This window comes from Dreissena polymorpha, chromosome 10 (genome assembly GCF_020536995.1).
Source record: "Dreissena polymorpha isolate Duluth1 chromosome 10, UMN_Dpol_1.0, whole genome shotgun sequence".
Taxonomy (NCBI): domain Eukaryota; kingdom Metazoa; phylum Mollusca; class Bivalvia; order Myida; family Dreissenidae; genus Dreissena; species Dreissena polymorpha.
This window is the reverse complement of record NC_068364.1, coordinates 2,692,273-2,715,346: the sequence shown is the minus strand read 5'-3', so window position 1 is coordinate 2,715,346 and position 23,074 is coordinate 2,692,273. Positions and strand designations below refer to the sequence as shown.

Here is a 23,074-nt window from a genome sequence, read left to right as displayed (position 1 = left end):
CTTAGAAAGTCAAATTAAATTAAAGACCTTTCTTAATAGATTAAAGTTTAGAGGCTTCATTTCCAGCCATGAAACACTGATTAGCAGCAAACAGTATACACATGTAAAACCTGAATAGACTTCGAGTTAATGGTAGCCATTTTGGCAAATGGGCAGGTTGTTTGTCGGGCGTGTGAATGGAAAGTTGGGCAACTTTCTGCTCATCTAATGTACTAGTTTTCATAGAATCTTCACCAAACTTTCTTGAAATATTTGTTTAAAAAAAATAGGGCTAAGTTCGATATATCAGCCAACATGCACCAGGCACTTCACGGTTATTGCCCTTAATTAACAAAAACATGGCGACATTTGCCGTTTTCACCCTCCTAGTCGTACAATTTTCATAGATTCTTCACCAAACTTTCTGGAAATGTTTGTTGACATAAAGTTAATGCCAATATGGCTGACCAACCTATTTTCTTCGGGCGCGTAAGAGTTATTGCACTTAGGAAAAAAAAGATGCACAATTTGCATTTTCCATTCTTACTTTTTTGTGGAATCTCCGTTAAACATTCTGGATTCTCCCCAGGCACTTCAGAGTAAATACCCTTGTTTTTGCAAAAAATGTGCAATTCTATGCTTCTGCTAACTAACTTATTTATGATTTATGTTCATAATTTATGCTCATACCAAAAATGTCGAAAACTTGAACATTGGCCATAATTTTTGCAATATTGATGATAGCAACTTGATATTTGGAATGCTTGTGTATCTCATGGAGCTGAACATTTTGAGTGGTGAAAGGTCAAGGTCATCCTTCAATGTCAAAGGTCAAAAAAATAAATCCAAGGGAAGTAACAAGCTTAAAAGGGAGATAATTTCTATTTATCATTTGACAGGTACAGATAATTTTTACAAGGGAAGTAATATTTTTTATTATATCCCTTAAAAATATTACTTCCCTTGTAAAAATTATCTGTACCTGCCAAATGTTAAAAAAAATATATTAAAAAAAAGCGGCGCAGTAGGGGGCATTGTGTTTCTGACGAACACATCTCTTGTTCTGTTTAGGTTTGATCAGAACTATTTAAAATTGTCAAAGGGGGTTATCTGTTGGTACTACACCACTTAAGATGGGAAAATATATCAATATGCCAGGTGCCTGTTAAATATATATGAAGTGAAGTGTTATGAATATTATTTTTAATCCTTGGATCATTTGCTGTCACTCATTTATGTATTGTATTTGATATAAAACAGACTGAAAGAAGAAGCTGAGATCAAACAGAAAATGGAAGAAGAGCGACAGAGACTGGAGAAGGAAAGGGAGGCAGAAATAAGGTAAGAAGAGAGACAGAGATTAGAGGAGGAAAGGGAGGCAGAAAGAAGGTAAGAAGAGAAACAGAGATTGGAGGATGAAAGGGATGCAGAAAGAAGGTAAGAAGAGAGACAGAGATTGGAGGAGGAAAGGGAGGCAGAAAGAAGGTAAGAAAAGAGACAGAGATTGGAGGAGGAAAGGGAGGCAGAAAGAAGGTAAGAAGAGAGAGAGCGATTGGAGGAGGAAAGGGAGGCAGAAAGAAGGTAAGAAGAAGAGAGACAGAGATTGGAGGAGGAAAGGGAGGCAGAAAGAAGGAAAGAAAAAGAGAGACAAAGATTGGAGGAGGAAAGGGAAGCATAAAGAAGGTAAGAAGAAGAGAGACAGAGATTGGAGGAAGAAAGGGAAGCATAAAGAAGGTAAGGAGAAGAGAGACAGAGATTGGAGGAGGAAAGGGAGGCAGAAAGAAGCTAAGAAGAGAGACAGAGATTGAAAGGAGGAAAGGAAGGCAGAAAGAAGGTAAGAAGAGAGACAGAGATTGGAGGAGGAAAGGAAGGCAGAAAGAAGGTAAGAAGAGAGACAGAGATTGGAGGAGGAAATGGAGGCAGAAAGAATGTAAGAAGAAGAGAGACAGAGATTGGAGGAGGGAAGGGAGGCAGAAAGAAGTTAAGAAGAAGAGAGACAGAGATTGGAGTAGGAAAGGGAGGCAGAAATAAGGTAAGTAGAAGAGAAACAGAGATTGGAGGAGGAAGGGAGGCAGAAAGAAGGTAAGAGGAAGAGAGGCAGAGATTGGAGGAGGAAAGGGAGGCAGAGAGAAGGTAAGGGAAGAAGAGAGACAGAGATTGGAGGAGGAAAGGGAGGCAGAAAGAAGGTATGCACACCTTTTTCATGTGTACATGGGTACATTAAAAACTCTAATAAACATTCCTTGAGGAGACTTTCAAATGTTCAAACTATCGGAACATTTGACACTTTTTTGCCTATTTATAAAATATATAATGGTACAACGTGCTCATGGGGAGCTTTTGTGATTGCTTTTTTTCTGTCGTCTGTTGTGCGTTGAGCATCGTCAACAATAGCCTTGTAAACACTCTAGAGACCACATTAATTGTCTGATCTTTATGAAACTTGTTCAGAAAATTTGTCCCAATTATATCTTGGAAAAGTATGGAACAGGTTCCGGTTGGTTGAAAAATATGGCCGCCAGGGAGTAGGGAATTTTTATGCCCCCCTTCGAAGAAGAGGGGGTATATTGCTTTGCACATGTTGTTGCACATGTAGGTCGGTCGGTCGGTCCACCAGGTGGTTTCCGGATGATAACTCAAGAACGCTTGGGGCTAGGATCATGAAACTTCATAGGTACATTGATCATGACTCGCAGATGACCCCTATTGATTTTGAGGTCACTAGGTCAAAGGTCAAGGTCACAGTGACCAGAAATAGTTAAATGGTTTCCGGATGATAACTCAAGAATGCTTAGGCCTAGGATCATGAAACTTGATAGGTAGATTGATCATGACTTGCAGTTGACCCCTATTGATTTTCAGGTCACTAGGTCAAAGGTCAAAGTCACAGTGACCCGAAATAGTAAAATGGTTTCCGGATGATAACTCAAGAACGCTTATGCCTAGGATCATGAAACTTCGTAGGTAGATTGATAATGGCTGGCAAATGACCCCTATTTATTTTCAGGTCACTAGGTCAAAGGTCAAGGTCACGGTGACCCGAAATAGTAAAATGGTTTCCGGATGATAACTCAAGAACGCTTAGGCCTAGGATCATGAAACTTCATATGTACATTGATCATGACTTGCAGATGACCCCTATAGATTTTCAGGTCACTAGGTCAAAGGTCAAGGTCACAGTGACCCGAAATAGTAAAATGGTTTCCGGATGATAACTCAAGAACGCTTATTCCATGGATCATGAAACTTGATAGGTAGATTGATCATGACTCGCAGATGACCCCTATTGATTTTCAGGTCACTAGGTTAAAGGTCAAGGTCATGGTGACCCGAAATAGTAAAATGGTTTCCGGATGATAACTCAAGAACGCTTATGGCTAGGATCATGAAACTTCATAGGTACATTGATTATGCATGGCAGATGACCCCTATTGATTTTCAGGTCACTAGGTCAAAGGTCAAGGTCACAGTGACAAAAAAACATATTCACACATTGGCTGTCACTACAACGCAGAGCCCATATGAGGGGCATGCATGCTTTACAAACAGCCCTTGTTCCTTATATGGCTATAGTAAATCCTTGAAGTCTCATTTATTTCCAATCTTCATGAAATTTGGTCAGAACATATGTTCTTATGATATCTTGGATGAGTTCAAAAATGGTTTTGGTCTGTTGGGAAACATGGCCACTTGTGGGCATGGCATTTCTATGCCCCCTTTCGAAGAAAAGGTGGTATATAGTTTTCGCACTGTCCGTCTGTCAGTCTGTCTGTCAGTCTGTCACACTTTTCGTGTCCGCTCTCTAATTCAAATAGTTTTCATCCCATCTTTATAAAACTTGGTCAGAAGTTGTATCTAGTCAATATCTAGGTCAAGTTCGAATATGGGTCATGCCGGGTCAAAAACTAGGTCATGGGGTCGAAAAAACAAATCCAAAGGAAGTAATAAGCTTTAAATGGACATAATTATCTGACCTGCCAAATTATATATTTTTGTTGTTAAATAAATCAAAGCGGCGCAGTAGGCGGCATTGTGTTTCTGACAAACACATCGTGGTAATAGGTCAAGGTCATCCTTCAAGGTCTAAGGTCAAAAATACAAATCCAAGGGAAGTAATAAGCTTTAAAGGGAGATAATTATTCAATATTGAACATAGCAACTTGATATTTGGCATGCATGTGTATCTCATGGAGCTGCACATTTTGATAGGTGAATCTACAGTCATGGTAGTGGCTTTTAATTATTTGCTACTAAAAATAGAGATTTGTTGGAGACAATTATTTTCAAGGGAAGTAATTTATATAATTATAAATCTCAGATTATATATTTCCTTAGCAAGAATTTAAGTTCTTTTCACAGTTACTGTACAGATTTTTTATTTTGATTATTTATAACTCAAATAATTGATTTGTCGAAGTTTTTTTTAAATGATATAATTATCATTTCTTTCCTGTACTAATTTGTGAATGGTAGGGTTCATTACATACCTGTGACCTGTGGACTTATGTCCCCCCCCCCCCCATCTCTTGTTTCTTATATATGGCAATAGTTAAACCTTGTTAAAACTCTTTCAAGTCACATTTATTGTTCAATCTTTGAATGTTACTTGGTAAGAACATTTGTTCTAATAATATTTTGTATAAGTTAAAAAATAGTTCCGGTCTGTTGAACACCATGGTTGCGAGGGTTCGGGGCTTTTTTTATATGGCTTTAGTTAAACCTTTTTAATTGTCTGTAAAATCACATTCTTTATGAAACTTTCTCAGAACATTTTTCTAATCATAGCCCAGCTGAGTTCACAAACGGTTATGTTTTGTCGAAAAATATGGCTGTCATTGGGCGGGGAATTTTCCCTTATATCCATAAGGCACCTGGTTGATTTTTTAAGCGAAACGCTGTAGCGTATTGAAACGTATACAATTTTTCTCTCCTCAGAACCGGGGCTTTTTGTACAGGTAACACCTACATGTACAACGTTGTTTAACGTGCACATTTTTCACAATTTTCAATACTGTAACGGATTTTTGCGTTTTTTAAAATACATTTTACGGTTCACAACGAAAATCGTGCCCAAAATACGTTTTTACCCGTCACAATTGTTTATCGTCAAACAATTATCCGCTTAAATACGTTATAATTTGTTTTAGAAAGGGATTCCCCATAGCGGTTTCTACTGTTTTTTTACGCTTTTATACAACTGAAAAATGAAGTGCATGTGAATACTAAGAAGAACTGTAACATATTTTTACAAATTTTATCAATAGCAAATAAACCTCTGTAACTTATAAAAACGTATTTTTGGAAAAATCAATACAGATCAAAAAACAATATAACACATGATCCCTTGTATGATTTGATCTTTTTTGCCAAAACGTTGTCATATAAACATTTGAAATGCAGAACTTTCTTAAGTTTATACCACCAACATGACAGAAAAGCATTGTTTTCAAAATACCACTCATTTGCTTTTTTAAGATGAATTTTGAGCATTTAAATATTTATTGATTTGTACTCTCAATTATTAACCATAAATGGTCGAAACTTTATTTGACAAGCTTATAGTCAACAGACTGTATATTGAACATTCGAATGTCGCAGTTTCATTTTAATTTTTGTCTTTGATTAAGTTTCAGTTTTATACAAACATTGATAATTGAATTTTTTAAGAAAAAAAGTTTCAGTGTTCCTATGTCTAATAAGGGTCAGGTTTTGAAACAACAAAATTTGTATGTGTTCTATAATGTTGTAGTTGTTCACTGTAAAAATGGCCTCGGTTTTAAGGAGAGAAAAAACATGTACGTTCTAATACGTTACAGGTGTGCAAAGGATATGGCTAGTATAGTAAAACCTTGATAGTGCTCATGAACATTGGACTCAAATGTTACTTCTAAGTAACGTTTTTAGTCCAATGTTCATAAAACTTGGTCAAAACATTGGTTCTAATAATATTTTGGATGAGTCTAAAAATGGTTCTTGTCCTTTGAAATGCATTTTTCCATATATGGCTACAGCAACAATATAGTAAAACCTTGTTAACTCTTTCGAAGTCACATTTAAGGTCAGAACATTTGTTTTAATAATAGCTTAGCTGGGTTCGAAAATAATTATGGTTCGTCAAAAAATATGGATGCCAGAGGTCGGGGCATTCCTAATATGTCTTTATTAAAACTTGTTAACTAGTTGATATTTTGGCCAAGTTTGAAAAAGTTTTCAAAATATCTTTTTAAAAGTTACTGAGAGCAGTTCAGTTCCCTGAAGTCTCAGGTGAGTGCCTCTATGGGCCTCTTATTTATATTCAGTTTCTAATCTATAGTTTTGGTGACAAAAATCATTAACGATATGTTAACTGTAGTCAAGGAAATATGTTCACTAAACATCTCTTGTTACTCTATGTACTGGGTTTGCCAAACATATCTCATGTTACACGCTGTACTTGGTTTGCCAAACATATCTCGTGTTACACACTGTACTTTCATGCCAGGATTATCTCAAGTTACTAGCTGTACTTGGTTATGCCAGGGATATTACATGTGACACACTGAACTTGGTTATGCCATATCTATCTCATGTTACACACTGTACTTGGTCATGCCATAACTATCTCATGTTACACACTGTACTTGGTCATGCCATAACTATCTCATGTTACACACTGTGCTTGGTCATGCCATACCTATCTCATGTTACACACTGTGCTTGGTCATGCCATACCTATCTCATGTTACACACTGTACTTGGTCATGACATACCTATCTCATGTTACACACTGTACTTGGTTATGCCAGGGATATTACATGTTACACACTGTACTTGGTTACATGTATGCCATACCTATCTCATGTTACACATTGTACTTGGTAATGCCATACCTATCTCATGTTACACGCTGTACTTGGTTATGCCATATCATCTCATGTTACACACTGTACTTGGTTATGCCAGGCATGTTAAACGCTGTACTTTGTCATGCCATACCTATCTCATGTTACACACTGTACTTGGTCATGACATACCTATCTGATGTTACACGCTGTACTTGGTTATGCCAGGCGTCTGGAGGAGGAAGCCCTGTACCAGTCCATCAAGGAGGCGCGTTTGGCTGCACAGAGAGCCGAGGAGGAGCAAAGGAAACGTGAGCAGGAGGAGGCACTGAGGATGAAACAGCTCCAGGTAGTTTGTTGTTGAGTCTGCTTGTGGTAAGCCCGATATAGCTGTTGCCATGGTAAATTGTATGTGAAAGAGTGCATATTTTTGTTGGTCTGAGCTGCTTTTAGACTGTTAGTTCATAATTCATCATTCAGTTTAATAAACAGTAAAATAACTTTTAATAAAACTTTATCAAGGGGAGAATGCATGTTACGTAAGGCCCATGTACTAAACTTAAATGTAAAGATAACATTTAAAGTATGGTTGTGATATACTTGTCATAATTGTATCTTCATTGTTAACCTTGCACTGTTTAAATGAGTTGGCAATAATGTTTACAATGAAGAGGCGCCATTGCATGTGTAAGACATGTATCCACAGCCCAAAGATTAAGGTTGCATTAAACGGTCTGTTAACAAGGGATTAACTGGAAAATTGTGCATGAATTATAAGGTCATGGCATCAAAATAATGATATCATTTCACATATTTTAAAAACATCATCCATTTTATTTTCTGTGATTATGCCAGAACTAGATAAATGTTTATACACATAAACAGTGAAATTAATTAAAATTTTATCTTTAACTGCTTGAAACAAGAAATCCAAATTTATAATTACTGCATTTCAAATTGAGAAAAGGGAAAGCATACATTTTTATAAAAAGCACATGTAATGTTTCTCACAGGAGGAAGCAGCAGTAGAAAGGCGAATGTCTTTGAGCAAGATCCAAGATGCGGAGAAGCGTCGTTCCAACGAGATCTACATCCGCTGGAAGGAGATGAGACGACAGCTTGACCAGGTTGCCGAGGAGACGAGTCATGAGGTGGATAAAAACTGGCGCGAGTCAGGTGAGTTCCGAGGTCAATTTTGGGCCTCATATTGGTCAGTTTGGGGTTACTTTACACGAGGAAAAGCATAAGATAATAATAGGATGCTTTGTGAAAACCATCATGACTTCCAAGTGATAAGATAAAGTAAGGATGCTTTTTGATGAACAATAGTGGATCTTGTTCTTCAGAGAAGAAGTCTTACGTCTTACTTAAGATGCTTTGTGATGACAACTCCATGGTCCATATTTTCCAAAGAAGAAGGATGCTTTGTGATGACCACCCCTGGTACATGTTTTTCGGAGATGAAATCTTAAGTATAACTTATGCATCATAAGTTATACTTAAGATTTCATCTCTGAAAAACACAAAGCATCTTTGCGATGGACACCATTGTTCCAGGTTGTTTTTTTAAAGAAGAAATTTTAAGTCTAACTTACTTAGGATGCTTTTTGATGAACACCCCTGGTCTATATTTTTCAGAGCAGTCTTAAGTCTTACTTAGGATGCTTTGTGATTGGCACCCCTGGCCCTTATTTTTCAGAGAGGAAGGCTAAGGAAGCTGAGCAGGAGATGAAGCTGATAGCTCAGAGGGCGAGAGAGGAGAACAGACAGTCCCTGACACGGGTATCCCAGCTCATTGTGAACGCAAACAGACTGACGCTCGGGGAAAAACCACCTCTACCACCCAAGTAAGTAGAACCCACCTCTATCCACTCCTCCGTTAATTGCAGGTGTGTGATTTCTCCTCCCCACCTCTACACATACCTCTACCCTCACCTGTATCCCCCCAAAGTAAGTGCAGGTGTGTAATATCTCCTCCTTTTTGCTGATTTTGAATGCAAAAACTGCTTTACCAATACCTCTTGGCTTTTCTGGATCTGTTTAACAGAGAAGTTTTTTGATGAACCCAGTCAAAGCGGAGGGATAGGGCAATATCTGTGTTGGTCTATCAGAGACTTAGGCATGCATACGTTTTGGTGATGGGGGCATATGAAAAAGAAGCCTATTTTTTTCTGTTTCTGCTCTGATACAGTTTCTGCCTTAATGCGTGTTATGGGGCGTAAATCCAGTTTGAGAAGCTGTAACATCCTTGTAATTAATGGCTTACAAATGGCTTTGCTGAAATTGGTCGCTATGAGGGAAGTTCCCATTTTAGCATAATGACAGGATTTCATGCAATAAAACATATATTTAAATATTTACGTCCTGTTTTACCATAATAAAATTTGTATAAATTTTTAGATACATTTAATATGTTTCAATGACCAGTAATGTGCATTTTCTGTGTATCAATGGTCGGTGCAAGTAATATGAAAGCAGTATGTAGAGTATTTTCCTCCATTATAACATATAAATTGCATATGCCATGTGTTTTATGGTTGGGTTAGAAAACAAAGCTTATAAGAGTTTTATTCAGAAAAAATGTTCACTGGGATTAACTGACCCCTTAAACTGCCCTCCTAATGCAAGTTGCTCAGTGGCCCTGGTAGGTGGATATTAAAAATTGCTTTCACATATTTGATTACAATAAGTTATTAATTATGATTTCATAGTACATGAAAATCTTTAAAAATATTTTCTACAAATGTGTCTGATACATACTACTTAAAAATAAAAATACACCTTTTTCTTTCGACCATAAACAGTCATAGAAGCCCTTAAAATAAGTTAAACTCATCCTGTCATGCACTTGCATTTTAAGGGCATTTGCTTATGGCATACAAATGATGTATTTACTATGTTTTGGTGATAGCTGTCGTTTAATCACATCATCTGTATTTTATATCTATGTAACTGTTTAACAGGGCAAAGGATCGGTATGTATGCAGTAACCACCCCTATATGACTTCCTAGTAACCCCTTACTGGTCTTTAGTAAACCCTTTCTGATCTTGTAGTTAACCCATACTGACCTCTTAGTTACCCCCTAAAAGACCCTTTATTATGTCCCCCACTATGGTAGTGGGGGACATATTGTTTTTGCCCTGTCTGTTGGTCTGTTGGTTGGTTGGTTTGTTGGTTGGTTGGTTGGTTTGCGCCAACTTTAACATTTGCAATAACTTTTGCAATATTGAAGATAGCAACTTGATATTTGGCATGCATATGTATCTCATGGAGCTGCACATTTTGAGTGGTGAAAAGTCAAGGTCAAGGTCATCCTTCAAGGTCAAAGGTCAAATATATGGGTCAAAATCGCTCATTTAATGTACACTTTTGCAGTATTTCAATATTCAAGATAGCAACTTGATATTTGGCATGCATGTGTATCTTATGGAGCTGCACATTTTGAGTGGTGAAAGGTCAAGGTCAAGGTCATCCTTCAAGGTCAGATGTCAAATATATGTGGCCAAAATCGCTCATTTTATGAGTACTTTTGCAATATTGAAGATAGCAACTTGATATTTGGCATGCATGTGTATCTCATAGAGCTGCACATTTTGAGTGGTGAAAGGTCAAGGTCAAGGTCATCCTTCAAGGTCAGAGGTCAAATATATGTGGCCCAAATCGCTAATTTTATGAATACTTTTGCATGTGTATCTCATGGAGCTGCACATTTTTAGTGGTGAAAGGTCAAGGTCAAGGTCATCCTTCAAGGTCAAATATATGGGTCAAAATTGCTCATGTTATGTCACTTCTGCAATATTGAAGCTAGCAATTTTATATTTGAAATGCTTGTGTATCTCATGGAGCTGCACATTTTGAGTGGTGAAGGGTCAAGGTCAAGGTCATCCTACAAGGTCAAACGTCATATAGGGGGACATTGTGTTTCACAAACGCATCTTGTTTATCTAAGTAACCAGTAACTGACCCTTACGTGAACTCATAGTTACCCCAATTGCACCATTTAATGACCTAGTAATCTCTGACTGAACTATGACTGAATACTTAGTAACCTTTGGCTCCCTTACTGGACCTTAACTGTTTCTCGGCGATTTTGTTGTAGATGTTAATCGCTTGTTATAAAGAATTAAAGTGTTACCCAGGTTTAACCTTTTAATAGAGTTCAAATATAGGTACAGTAGACTCTCCGTATACCGGACAGTCTCGGGACCGGCCTGATCGTCCGGTTTTCAGAGAGTTCCGGTTTACCAAGAGTTTTCATATTGCCGAAATATACATGGTATACATTGTGTACAGAATGACATTAAAATAAAACAAACCATATACATTTACATGTACCATGTGATAACTGTACGCAGGTACTGATGATGTTAATTGCATTCTTAAAAAATTTGTTTTTAATCGATTAAAAGCAAAAACAATTCCATACCGACTTGTTTTGATTAATCCCAAAGTGAGCGTGGTGCTTTATACATGTACGTACGTGGCATTTGTCATGTAGGCGAGTGACGACACAATTTGTTGTAGATAGTAAGATACACGATTTATTATTCAATACATACATGTACCACATTTCATAAGACATACACACAAGCAAAAAACAGCGTCTTAATTATTTTTTACGATATTCATAATCTCAAAACCTACTAATTCTTGAAGTTTACGATTTCACGAAAAAGTCCAAGATCACTCTCTGCTTGAAAGCACATTTCTCCTTTACGATCTTATTTTCTGCAATGTTAAGGAGGGTGTCTGCCGTTGCCAGGAAGTCGCCATCCTTTTCATGTCCATACCGCTGCATACGGAGGGCAAAGTCCTTTATCATAGGCGATAATAAATAAATAATAAAACGATCGAGTCAATCACGTTTTGGTGTTACCGCACGTCTATTATAGACATTCACAGTTTGTTTTACATTACTTAATCGGACTCCCATAGCGCGGTTACAACTTGACACCTTTATGGTATGTTTAATCCCATTATCGATAATTGCGCGAGCAAAATGTGTGACATCGCACTCGCTCTGCTGACTAGGTATTGTTATTTTCACGCCTCGGGCATCTTGAGAATTTAGACCGTCCGGTATACTCAATGTATTTTACGTTGAAAATGACCAAATTTACGGAGATACCCGTCCGGTTTCCGGTTTTCAGAGAGTTCGGTTTATTCAACATTTTTTAACAAAGAAATAGAAGGAGAAAATACGGGACTGGCCCGACCGTCCGGAATCGGGAGAGTTCCGGTATTCAGAGAGTCCGGTATTGGCAGAGTCTACTGTATCATAGCAATAACAACAATAATGACTATTTTGGGCAGTGTCTCAGGACATCACGCCATATTGAAACACTCACCTCTAAATAACCCATAACTTAAAACAACGTTGTAGTAACCACTAACTAGACTTATCGGTAATTTACCTCTTTGTAACCCCTATCTGGACATAAATGATCTTTTAGTAGCCCCTAACTGGACCTTAATTGACCTATAACTAACCTTTAATTGACATCTGAGAAGTATTTCTACAATATTTAGATATTATGCTAGCTAGATTATTTATCTATGCATGCTTATAGATTTTAAACAACTTTTACCAGTTTCCTGAACATATATTTTCCAGTTAAACCTTTATAAAGCTGAAAATAAAAAGAAAATGTGTTGCTCTTTGTGGATTGTTGTTTTTCCTTTCCTCGTCAGATCATAAAACATACATGAGCCGTGCTCAGTGAAAAGGGGGTTTAATGCATGTGAGAAAAGTGTCCTCCCAGAGTAGCCTGTGCATGTGAACAAATAATGTTGCTAAATTCTTGACTATGAAAATATTTCACGACTTTCTTAAAACCCTGCATAGTCACATTTTTGCTAGTTAACACCCATTGTTCAAATTTTGCCTGGAAATAATGGTAAAGGATGTCTTTTGAACCACTTAACAAGTAACAGTATTTAAATGGGTTCTTACACATCGTAGACTATTTTCTAACTTAAATTGCGTAAAATCATTTTTTTTTAAAATAGAGTTTTGGAATAATTGTTTCAGGAACTTTTTCATTGCTGTTTTGCACATTTTCATCAATAAAAATATCACAGTTTTTCTGTGAGTAGAAAGTTATACATGTATATGTAATAGAAAGTAATATGCAGTTCAAATACTTTGTGATTGTATATACTAGTACTGTGAAGAATTGATTTTACAAGGACAATAACTCTCTTTTTTATGATTTGATTCGTTTTTTAATAATCACTTATTTTCAATACTTTCATCCGGTATTCATTTATGCTTTTTTTCTATTTTCTATTTTTGCTTTCCATTGAATTTAAGTGGAACATAAACAAATTAATTTTGTAATTCACAGGTGTCAATGGTAAATTTCAATGTTTCTTAATTGTTCCCAGTGTGTGTCCCAATTGTCCCTGATTAAATACAGTAAAGGGAATGGAATGGCAAAGATGTCGCGTTCAAATTGTTGTAGTGACATTCAGTGCTCACGCTGCTGCCAGACATTATCGCCAATGGCGATTATTTTATCCAACTGACTAATATTTCTTAATATTGGCTAGAAAACATGGTGATTATTTTATCCGACTACATCAAAAAAATTTGCCTCTACAAGTTTTCCGGCGAGTGCGAAACGCATGTAAATCAGGCCATCAAGCAATAAAAAATCGATAACGAGATTACTGTGTACACACTCGACCCTGTGTTTTGTCATACACGCCTTAATTAACTTCTGCGACATCGTTGCCTAGATTGTTTTTCTCAATCAGTGGCCGACAGAAGTGATATATTTCAGAAAACTTCTTTAACCTCCCAGTACTTTACCAATTATGGGTAACTTTTAGATCTTCATTATTTTTTCGCCAATTATTATTTAATCGTCATTATTGAAAATCGCCGCGAATATTGTTGGCTGGTTTTGTTTTTCACGCCGTTTTTTTTATGTCCCCCACTATAGTAGTGGGGGACATATTGTTTTTGCCCTGTCTGTTGGTTGGTTGGTCTGTTGGTCTGTTGGTTGGTTTGCGCCAACTTTAACATTTTGCAATAACTTTTGCTATATTGAATATAGCAACTTGATATTGGGCATGCGTGTGTATCTCATGGAGCTGCACATTTTGAGTGGGGAAAGGTCTTGGTCAAGGTCATCCTTCAAGGTCAGAGGTCAAATATATGTGGCCAAAATCGCTCATATTATGAATACTTTTGCAATATTGAAGATAGCAACTTGATATTTGGCATGCATGTGTATCTTATGGAGCTGCACATTTTGAGTGGTGAAAGGTCAAGGTCATCCTTCAAGGTCAGAGGTCAAATATATGTGGCCCAAATCGCTTATTATATGAATACTTTTGCAATATTGAAGATAGCAACTTGATATTTGGCATGCATGTGTAACTTATGGTGCTTCACATTTTGAGTGGTGAAAGGTCAAGGTCAAGGTCATCCTTCAAGGTCAGAGGTCAAATATATGTGACCCAAATCGCTTATTTTATGAATACTTTTGCAATATTTTATTTTAATATAGCAACTTGATATTTGGGATGCATGTGTATGTCATGGAGCTGCACATTTTGAGTGGTGAAAGGTCAAGGTCATCCTTCTAGGTCAAATATATGGGTCAAAATTGCTCATGTAATGTAACGTCTGCAATATTGAAGCTAGAAATTTTATATTTGACATGCATGTGTATCTCATGGAGCTGCACATTTTGAGTGGTGAAGGGTCAAGGTCAAGGTCATCCTTCAAGGTCAAACGTCATATAGGGGGACATTGTGTTTCACAAACACATCTTGTTATATAATTAGATTACGTTGAACATTGCTTGATGAAATAATTATTCAATCGTCATCAACAAATTATCCCCGCAATTACAGCTATTTGTCGTCACAATTTAGTAAAACGTTTCGTTTCACTGATTTTAATTCCGAATTTGCAAATTTTGTTTGCGAAACGTTTAACTGTCGTTGCTTCTTTTAATCAATAAGAAGCGTGAATCGATTTAAAATTTAAACTGGTGCAACCGATCTATTAGTTCAAGCGCGGTCGATCAACCTCACCATTAAACAAACAAAATGGCGCTGCAAAACTCGCGTTGCTATGTTAAAAAGATTTTTAAAAGTATCAAATAATTCCTATTTATTGCAATTCGTGATTACAATTAAGAAACAAAAGATTTCTACAGCGTTTTTAGTCAGGGTCTTATGCTTGTATGTATGTAACTGTAGCTGATGTCTGGTTTGTTAAGTCACACCCACAACCTTGATTGTATTCTTTCTTGTAAAGACTAGTTGCAATAATCCAACTCCCAGCTATATTGACCCTCCGGGTCGCTGTACTCATAAAACCTCAGAGCATTCAAGAAGAACTATTGTAAAGACATGATACTATTTTATAAGAAAATGACACTGATATAATTCTTGTTTTAAAGTGATATTATGCTTGTTTTAAAGTATATATGTATGTAACTGTAGCTGATGTCTGGTTTGTTTAGTCACACCCACAGCCTTGATTGTATTCTTTATTGTAAAGCCATCATAATATTTTATAAGAAAATGACACTGATATTATGCTTGTTTTTAAGTATATAGTATAACTTAAATCCAATAGATATACAGTAAATAAAGCATAGATAAAATGAGATAAATAGTTTTTTCTTTTTGCCTTCACAACCATTTTGCGGATAAGTCTGCGTCTGTTTTGGCTATTAGTTTTTTAAGGAAAAAAATGATGGCTATTATGTTTTAAAGGCCAGTGTGAGCACTGGACATTTCAATGCCAAAACACGTTAATTGTCTAAATATTGTAAAATTAAACCCATTTAAAACAACAAAATGTCACTGCATATATTATAAGAAGAGGACATTGTGCTAGTTCTGATTGTTTTTGCCACTTGAAAAATCATGTATATATTTATAAAATACCTGTGCATTTAAATCAATACCCTTCATTTACGAACAAATATTATCTTTGTATTTGCCAGGACAAGTGCAGTGATTGATAAAAATCGTCAATTGAGGGAGGAGCGTCGTAAAAGCCGGCCTGCGCGGCCACCAAACCGTGACGCAGTTGTAGACTGGTTTCACTTGGAAGAGAAGAGTCGTAAATCTGTGATTGATGCAAAATCAGGGAGAGCTGAAGAATGGTTTCATGGTTTGTCTTTTCTTTAACTTGCCTCATTATGAAGACAAGCGTTTTATTCTTATACTTTTTAGTAATGGACGATTTTGAAAAATATTTTTTTTTTATATGTATTTCTCATTTTACATATATAATAAAAACATTCTCGGAGATTTTTTTCACTGCGTTTGCTTAGTCTGAGCTTTAAACATTGGTGTATGACATTGTAAGCATTAACGTTTGTGTAAATAATAACCAAGCTGTATACAGATCAGCTAACATGAAGCTGAAGATATATTCAGTGTGTATTTAGTAGCTTCTAATGTATTGTTTCTAAGATATTGATGGCTATGAATATACAAATTAAGAAATACTGAAAATAACAGCAAATGTGTTATTATGCCCCCAAAGTCAGGCATGTGGAGTACTAACGGTGTCCTGTCATCCGTCAGTCTGTCCTGCATCAGTCATGAAATTACTTTTTCAAATACCAACTGTTCATGTTTCAGGAGTCATTTCTAGAATGGATGCTGAGAAGTTATTGCTTGACAAACCGAAAGGCTCCTTCTTGTTGCGAGTCAGTGAGAAGGTCTGGGGCTACACTATATCTTATCGAGCGGCTGATCGCTGTAAACATTTCTTGATCGACGCTACGGAGGATAACTACCATTTCTTTGGGCCAAATCAGCTTTCACATAACAGTATTACAGATCTTGTACAGTACCATAAGGTTTGTAGTTTCTTGGTTTCATGTAGTTAAGATAGGGACACAATTTACAAGGATGGTTCATACAAATCAGGATTCTTGTCTTTTTCTAGTGTGACTGTCAGTTTAAGTTGTGACAAAATGCTTTAGTTTTAATTGAAAATGATCACTACGTTACTGGTAAAAAATGTTTAAAAACTTGTAACATTACAACTGTTCACACAGAGAAAATTTTTAATATAGGCCATTTATAAAATACTGAAATTAAGAAACATAATGTGGTGATTAGTGGAAATTCTTCATTGATAATTGTATGATAATCAAATGAAAATAAAAACTCAATTTTATTTGATGATACAAATGGTTTTTTGTGGTATAAATGTTATTTTTCGCTGTGAGTATATTTGATGGGACTTGTTTTAACAACGTTAATTTATTATGGCTTGCTATGAAGATGTCAAAAATCAAGGTCAGTTTGTTGACATCAATTTTCATTTTCAATTGACTCATTACAATTTCTGACATCAAACACCTCAAACAAAATCAGTGTGAAGTCAAAAACTGATGGCATGTCATATATTTTTGTGAACATTGGACATGTTGAAATTAAGCTCTGCAATGTTTATGATGTCCCTGATAATACTGATAAGTCGAAAACAAATTATGAAGGAAGCCTGCATACCTGATGTTTGTTGTTGCAGACCAATCCTATCACACTGGCAGGCAGGGAGCTGTTGATATCCTCGTGTGGCCAGAACTGTGATCCACCCGACTACTGGGACCTGTTCCATAGTGGCCGTACAGAGAGCACATTCTTATAACAACACTGTAACCTAGCAACCATCACCTAGCAGCCCTCAAATAGCAACCATTGCATGTCAACTGCAACCTGCATCTATCAACTCTTGTCAAGCAATTTTCACCGCAAATGCAGAAGTTACCATTGCTCTTGACATCAAGTAAACATCGCCCAGTGGCCATCGTCTACGAACTGTCCATGGCAGCAGTATCATCTGACAACCATCACTTAACACATATCACCACGCAACCATCATCTAGCAATCGTCACAATAAAATCACCCATCCATCTTCACCATCTCATTGCAATCATCATCCAGAAACCATCAGCTACTAACCATCATGTAGCAATCTTCCCCTATCAACCATTTTGTAACAACCATCTCCTGGCAACAGTCATCTACCAGCCATCATGTAGCAACCGTCACAGAGCGATGATCAACTAAACATTTTCCCCATGCAACCCGATTCTATCAACCATCCTGCAGCAATCTTCGCGTTGCAAACATCAACGTTCAGCTTGAATCCTAACATAACAACCTTTGCCTAGCAATTATAATCAAGGTTTTTCCATCGCCTGGCAACCTTCACCTAGCAACAGTAAGCAGCAATCTACTAGCAAACATCACCAAGCGACTGTGATTAGCTTTGAAAACACTGCCGAAATGCCTTCATAGTATTTTTGGAATGGTGTAGCATTTTGTATTTATATGGTTTTGAAAGGGTAGTTTTAAGAAAGTTTTTTTGTTTATTTAAGTTGTATGAAATCTGGTTCATGATGGTATTTTGCTAAGTTTTTTTTCAATCATTTTCCATCACACAAGTTGGTGAAATCCAGGTGAAAGATTTTTTCTTTATGAAAATAACATTTTTCATGTAATGGAAGGATCATAATATTGTTATTACAATAATCCAGTTTTAAAAAATGGCATATTATGTGCATACCTGCGGCTGGTGGCTGGCAGCATCCATAGAATGATGTCCGCTAAATAAAACAAAAAGTGTAAATGATCATCATGATACTTGGTGATCTTTTTTGTGGGCATAATATCTGGACCAAGTTTCATAACAAGCCAGATTGCTTGAAGTACTTCTGTAGTATGGTCCTTGCATTATAAAAAAAGAAAATGAAGAAAATAATTTACTTTGTCCACTCTCTAACTCAAATAATTAAAATAGGATCATCACAAAACTTTATGATTATGGTATGTTTTTAGGCATAATAAAGTTTGATAACCAGCCCAATTTTTTGAAGCACTTCTGTATTATGGTCTAGGAATTATTAAAAAAATGGAAAAGTAAACCTTGTCCACTCTCTTACTCAAACAGTTGATATAGTTTTATCATGAAACTTTAAGATCATGTTTGTGGGCATGATATCTTGACCAAGGGAGATAACCAGCTAGCTCACCCGGAGCACTCCTGAATTATAGCCCTTGAATGATATAAAATTTGCTAAATTTAAGTATTCCTTCCACTTACATGTGAATTGTTTTACTCGTGATATTTCATCAACATGATCAATTTATCCCAATCATTAAACAGGGGTATTTTGTGACAGGTTTACTAAGTTGTTAGTGAATGTTTATGGCAAGGTTGTTGACAATCAAAATTGATGATGATGTGTTTTCTTACTGTGTACTTTTATAATCTTTTGTCTATTGGGTACATTTAGGGAGTAGAGAGCTAATTAAGCTTAGCATTTTTTGTTTGTTCTGCACATAACACAATTGTTTTATGTAAAGGATATACAATAGGCAGTTTTCTTATATTGAACGTGTATTGCTGGTACTGCAAACGTTTATGATGCAGCAATGTGTTTTAATTATGTTAAAAATACTATGGAAGATAATAATATCAGGTTCTTATACATTTGTAATTTTATAAGAGTAATATCAAGATTTTTTTGTTGGTTCTTATATTGTGTATTTAAAACTGTCTATTTACATTTTTAGACGAATTTGAGAGGATTTTTTTAATTAATTGTTATTTTATGTTTTTGCTTACCTGAAAATTCTTATCAAGTATTTCACTCTTTTACTGTCATTTACTGCTCGACTATTTTATAAATGAAATATATATAGTGGAGCTATCCTACTCACCCCGGCGTCGGCGTGAGCGTCTGCGTTAGCGTGCAAATGTTAAAGTTTTCGTACTACCCCAAATATTTTCTTTGTCCCTTGACATATTGCTTTCATATTTTGCATACTTGTTTACCAACATGATCCCAACCTATAAACAACAGCAGACAACTCTATCAAGCATTTTGTCATAATTATGGCCCCTTTTGCGCTTAGAATATGCAGCAAATGTTAAAGTTCTCGTACTACCCCATTTATTTTCATTGTCCCTTGTCATATTGCTTTCATACTTTGCATACTTGTTAACGAACATCACCCCAAAATTATAAACAAGAGCAGACAACTCTATCAAGCATTTTGTCTTAATTATTGCCCCTTTTATACTTAGAATATGCATATTATTGATGAATCTATGTTAAAGTTTGCGTACTACCCCAAATATTTTCTATATCTGACATATTGCTTTTATATGTTGCATACCTGTTTACCAACATGACCCCAACCTATAAACAAGAGCAGACAACTCTATCAAGCATTTTGTCATAATTATGGCCCCTTTTACACTTCCATAGTTGAACAAAATGCCATAACTTCTTTATTTATGATCACATTTTATTATTACTTTGACAAAACAACACTTACCTGAATACCACAATGGATTCCACCCAAACAATACCCCACGCCCCTACCCAGAATCCCTTCGCCCCCCCCAACCTCTCCCCCCATTTTTTTAAATTTTAAACTTCATCTAATAAATTACCACACCCCACATTATACCCCTTCTCATCCCCCCACCCCCCCCCAATTTTTTATTAAACATCATCTAATAAATTTCCACACCCCACATTTTACCTCCTCTCACCCCCCCCCCCCCCCCCTCCCCCTACCCCCCCCCCCTACCCGCACCCCCCCCCCCCCCTACACGCACCCCCCCCCCCCCCCCCCCCCCCCGGAATTTATTTTTTTTATTTCCTTTTTTTATTTTTGAAAGATCGTCTAATAAATTATTGAATATGAACAATTTCCCCATGATGGCTTACGTTATACTGTCAAGCACTCGAATAGTCGAGCGCACTGTCCTCTTACAGCTCTTGTTATTATTGTTATACCCCCCTGTGAAAAAGGCAGCTTATAGCATAAATGCCACATGTACATACTTGTACTTTGTGTACACAGCTGCTGTTCTTTGAGGTTTGTTTTCTTGTTTAAATGTTTTTAAACATTATACGGTGATTGCTAATGTCTTTTAAATTACATCCTTTGAGGACATTTATTTTAATGTTGCTTTGTAAACTTATGTGGCTGTAAGCTCAAATTAATTTTAACAGAATTAATTTGGGACATATTATAAGGTTTATATCTGCAATTTGTCAAAATGAAAGGCAGAATCAACCATTTGGCTTTTTTGTTTTGCCGAAGCTGATTCTTTGTGTGTCAAAGGACCGGGTATGTGATTTTTATAGGAAAGGTTCTTTTACATCATTTTTCATGTAAAGAAAAGATTTTTAGTGTTTATTCTAAAGAAGGTAATTCCTTTTTCTCTACCAATTGTTCTCCTCTGTCACAAATTTTAGTTAAATTTTAATTGAAAACTTATCTTCTTTCTTTATTGGTGAAGAGTTGTTAAAAATAGTTTTGAAATTGTAACAGATTTGAATGTCTGTATTAAGAAGGCCCTGTTGTTCATATCGTAATGTATTACACAATACATTATCTCTAGTCGTTGATGTACAAAGCTGCAATATTTATTCGCACAAACCTAAGGTTTTTGTGCAGCTTTTCTTGTTGTAGATAATTATAATGCCACGCTGTCAAACCACTGTAGATTCATGGCTTCATTAAGCAATTGGGTTGACATCTGATGTGTTAATTTACAGCAACGTATGACCCTCGTTTGCAGGTATTGTTCCTCATTAGTGGGGCATGTGTGATTTTAATCGTTGTTTTATTGCGTTACAAAATGTATGCCCCTTTTTAAACTTAATTTAATAAGATTCAATAACAGCATTTTACATATTGCAAGATCTGATGTCAATCTGTACTCTTTGTCAATATGTAGAATACATATAACCCCCCCCCCCCCCCCACACACACACACACACATCTCCTGATCTAAGGTTCATCACACATGCTTATATAGCTTGTAATTTACCAAGTCTGTTTATTAAAACATCAGGTCATTGCATCTGGCTATAAGATACTAGGAGCAGAGCCTTTTTATGCCCCCGGATCGAATGAATGGGGGGTATATTGTTTTTGGCCTGTCTGTCAGTCTGTCTGTCATTCTGTCTGTCATTCTGTTCCAAAACTTTAACCTTGGTCATAACTTTTGCAATATTGAATATAGCAATTTGATATTTGGCATGCATGTGTATCTCATGGAGCTGCACATTTTGAGCGGTGAAAGGTCAAGGTCATCCTTCAAGGTCAAAGGTCAAATATATGGCTTCAAAGCGCAGTAGGGGGCATTGTGTTTCACAAACACAGCTCTTGTTTATTGTTTTATTGTGTAGGTAGCGTTTGAATATCATCCCTTTAAATATCTCCATATTAAAATGGGCTCAAATGTGACACAAAAATACTAACAAATAGATTCAAAGTGAACTAAACTGAATGATTTCCAATACTTTAAAGCTGAAAATTCAGATCATTTTTTGTGTGAAATAATGCAAATGTGTTGGACAACTACCGGTATTTATGAATTGAAATAAATTTTTATTTAGGACAACCATTCAGGACATTGGATTAAAACAGAACTATGCTGATAATTTATTAAATACATTTTAAACTGAAGCATGCTGCTAGTTGGCATAATTGTTTGTTCAGTAACAGATGATTTACTGACTTTGTGATAATTGTGTCTTTACTTGTTGGCGTTGTGAATTTGAGTTTAACTCATCTCATAAATTTTTAAGTTATTTAGTGAAAGAATGTTTTGTTCTACTGAAATCCAAGTATTTGTATTAACATTGGAAATTTAAGTACCAAAAGTAATCAACAATACTTAAATATATGGATTTTTTTCTAAGACATTGTTTATTCTTTTTCTTTCTATTGGACTAAGACCGATTTATAATTTTAAAAGTTGTATTTTCTACAAAATACTGCTTATATAAAAATGTTGGATAAAATATTGGTTCAGGTATTATTTTAACAAATGTACATAAAAAAAATAAAGAGCCAGTTGCTATTAGTGTAGAATTATTTTGAAATCATTTTGTAATTCTTTTGTTTGACATTAACATTTAACACACTAGTGAAAATTATCAGCAGGAATATAGGAAAGTACATATGTTTGATAAGTGCCTTAATTTATATTGCTAGTACACATATCACGATCCATATCAAAGTCTTTATTGTTTAATCAGTCAATTTAATATATATGGTTAAAATTTAAATTGTGTACTGTGATACAATTTGACGTTTAAGTATTCACTCAATATTTTGCTTAAGTCAGTGCATCATAAATCATTTAAGGGGTATTTTTGTTTTATTTCCAGTAAATTTAAGAAACATATTTACAATTCATATAACCATTGTATTCATACATATTTTTCATGAAGCAATGATGAATTAAT

The 23,074-nt window shown here is 35.9% G+C and overlaps 2 protein-coding genes across 3 annotated transcripts in view; both read left to right on the top strand.

Annotated features, from left to right (window-relative positions):
- LOC127847516 (SH2 domain-containing protein 4A-like) overlaps positions 1 to 20,197 on the top strand; it is a 33,947-nt gene extending 13,750 nt beyond the window's left edge. The window contains exons 5-11 of the mRNA XM_052379517.1: positions 1,240 to 1,320; positions 7,029 to 7,149; positions 7,814 to 7,976; positions 8,500 to 8,647; positions 15,775 to 15,944; positions 16,421 to 16,641; positions 17,319 to 20,197. Coding sequence (XP_052235477.1) covers positions 1,240 to 1,320; positions 7,029 to 7,149; positions 7,814 to 7,976; positions 8,500 to 8,647; positions 15,775 to 15,944; positions 16,421 to 16,641; positions 17,319 to 17,438 — 1,024 coding nt within the window. The 3' untranslated portion in view covers positions 17,439 to 20,197. The remainder of the gene's footprint in view (positions 1 to 1,239; positions 1,321 to 7,028; positions 7,150 to 7,813; positions 7,977 to 8,499; positions 8,648 to 15,774; positions 15,945 to 16,420; positions 16,642 to 17,318) is intronic.
- LOC127847519 (U1 small nuclear ribonucleoprotein 70 kDa-like) lies at positions 1,331 to 2,183 on the top strand. 2 transcript variants are annotated; one of them, XM_052379522.1, is made up of 2 exons: positions 1,331 to 1,662; positions 1,862 to 2,183. In XM_052379522.1, the coding sequence occupies exons 1-2, from the start codon at positions 1,395 to 1,397 to the stop codon at positions 2,008 to 2,010; spliced, it is 417 nt and encodes a 138-aa protein (XP_052235482.1). In that variant the 5' UTR covers positions 1,331 to 1,394; the 3' UTR covers positions 2,011 to 2,183. The 2 variants fall into 2 exon arrangements, with proteins under 2 accessions (XP_052235482.1, XP_052235481.1); XM_052379521.1 differs by having other exon boundaries at positions 1,814 to 2,183.
- Positions 20,198 to 23,074: the final 2,877 nt, after the last annotated feature.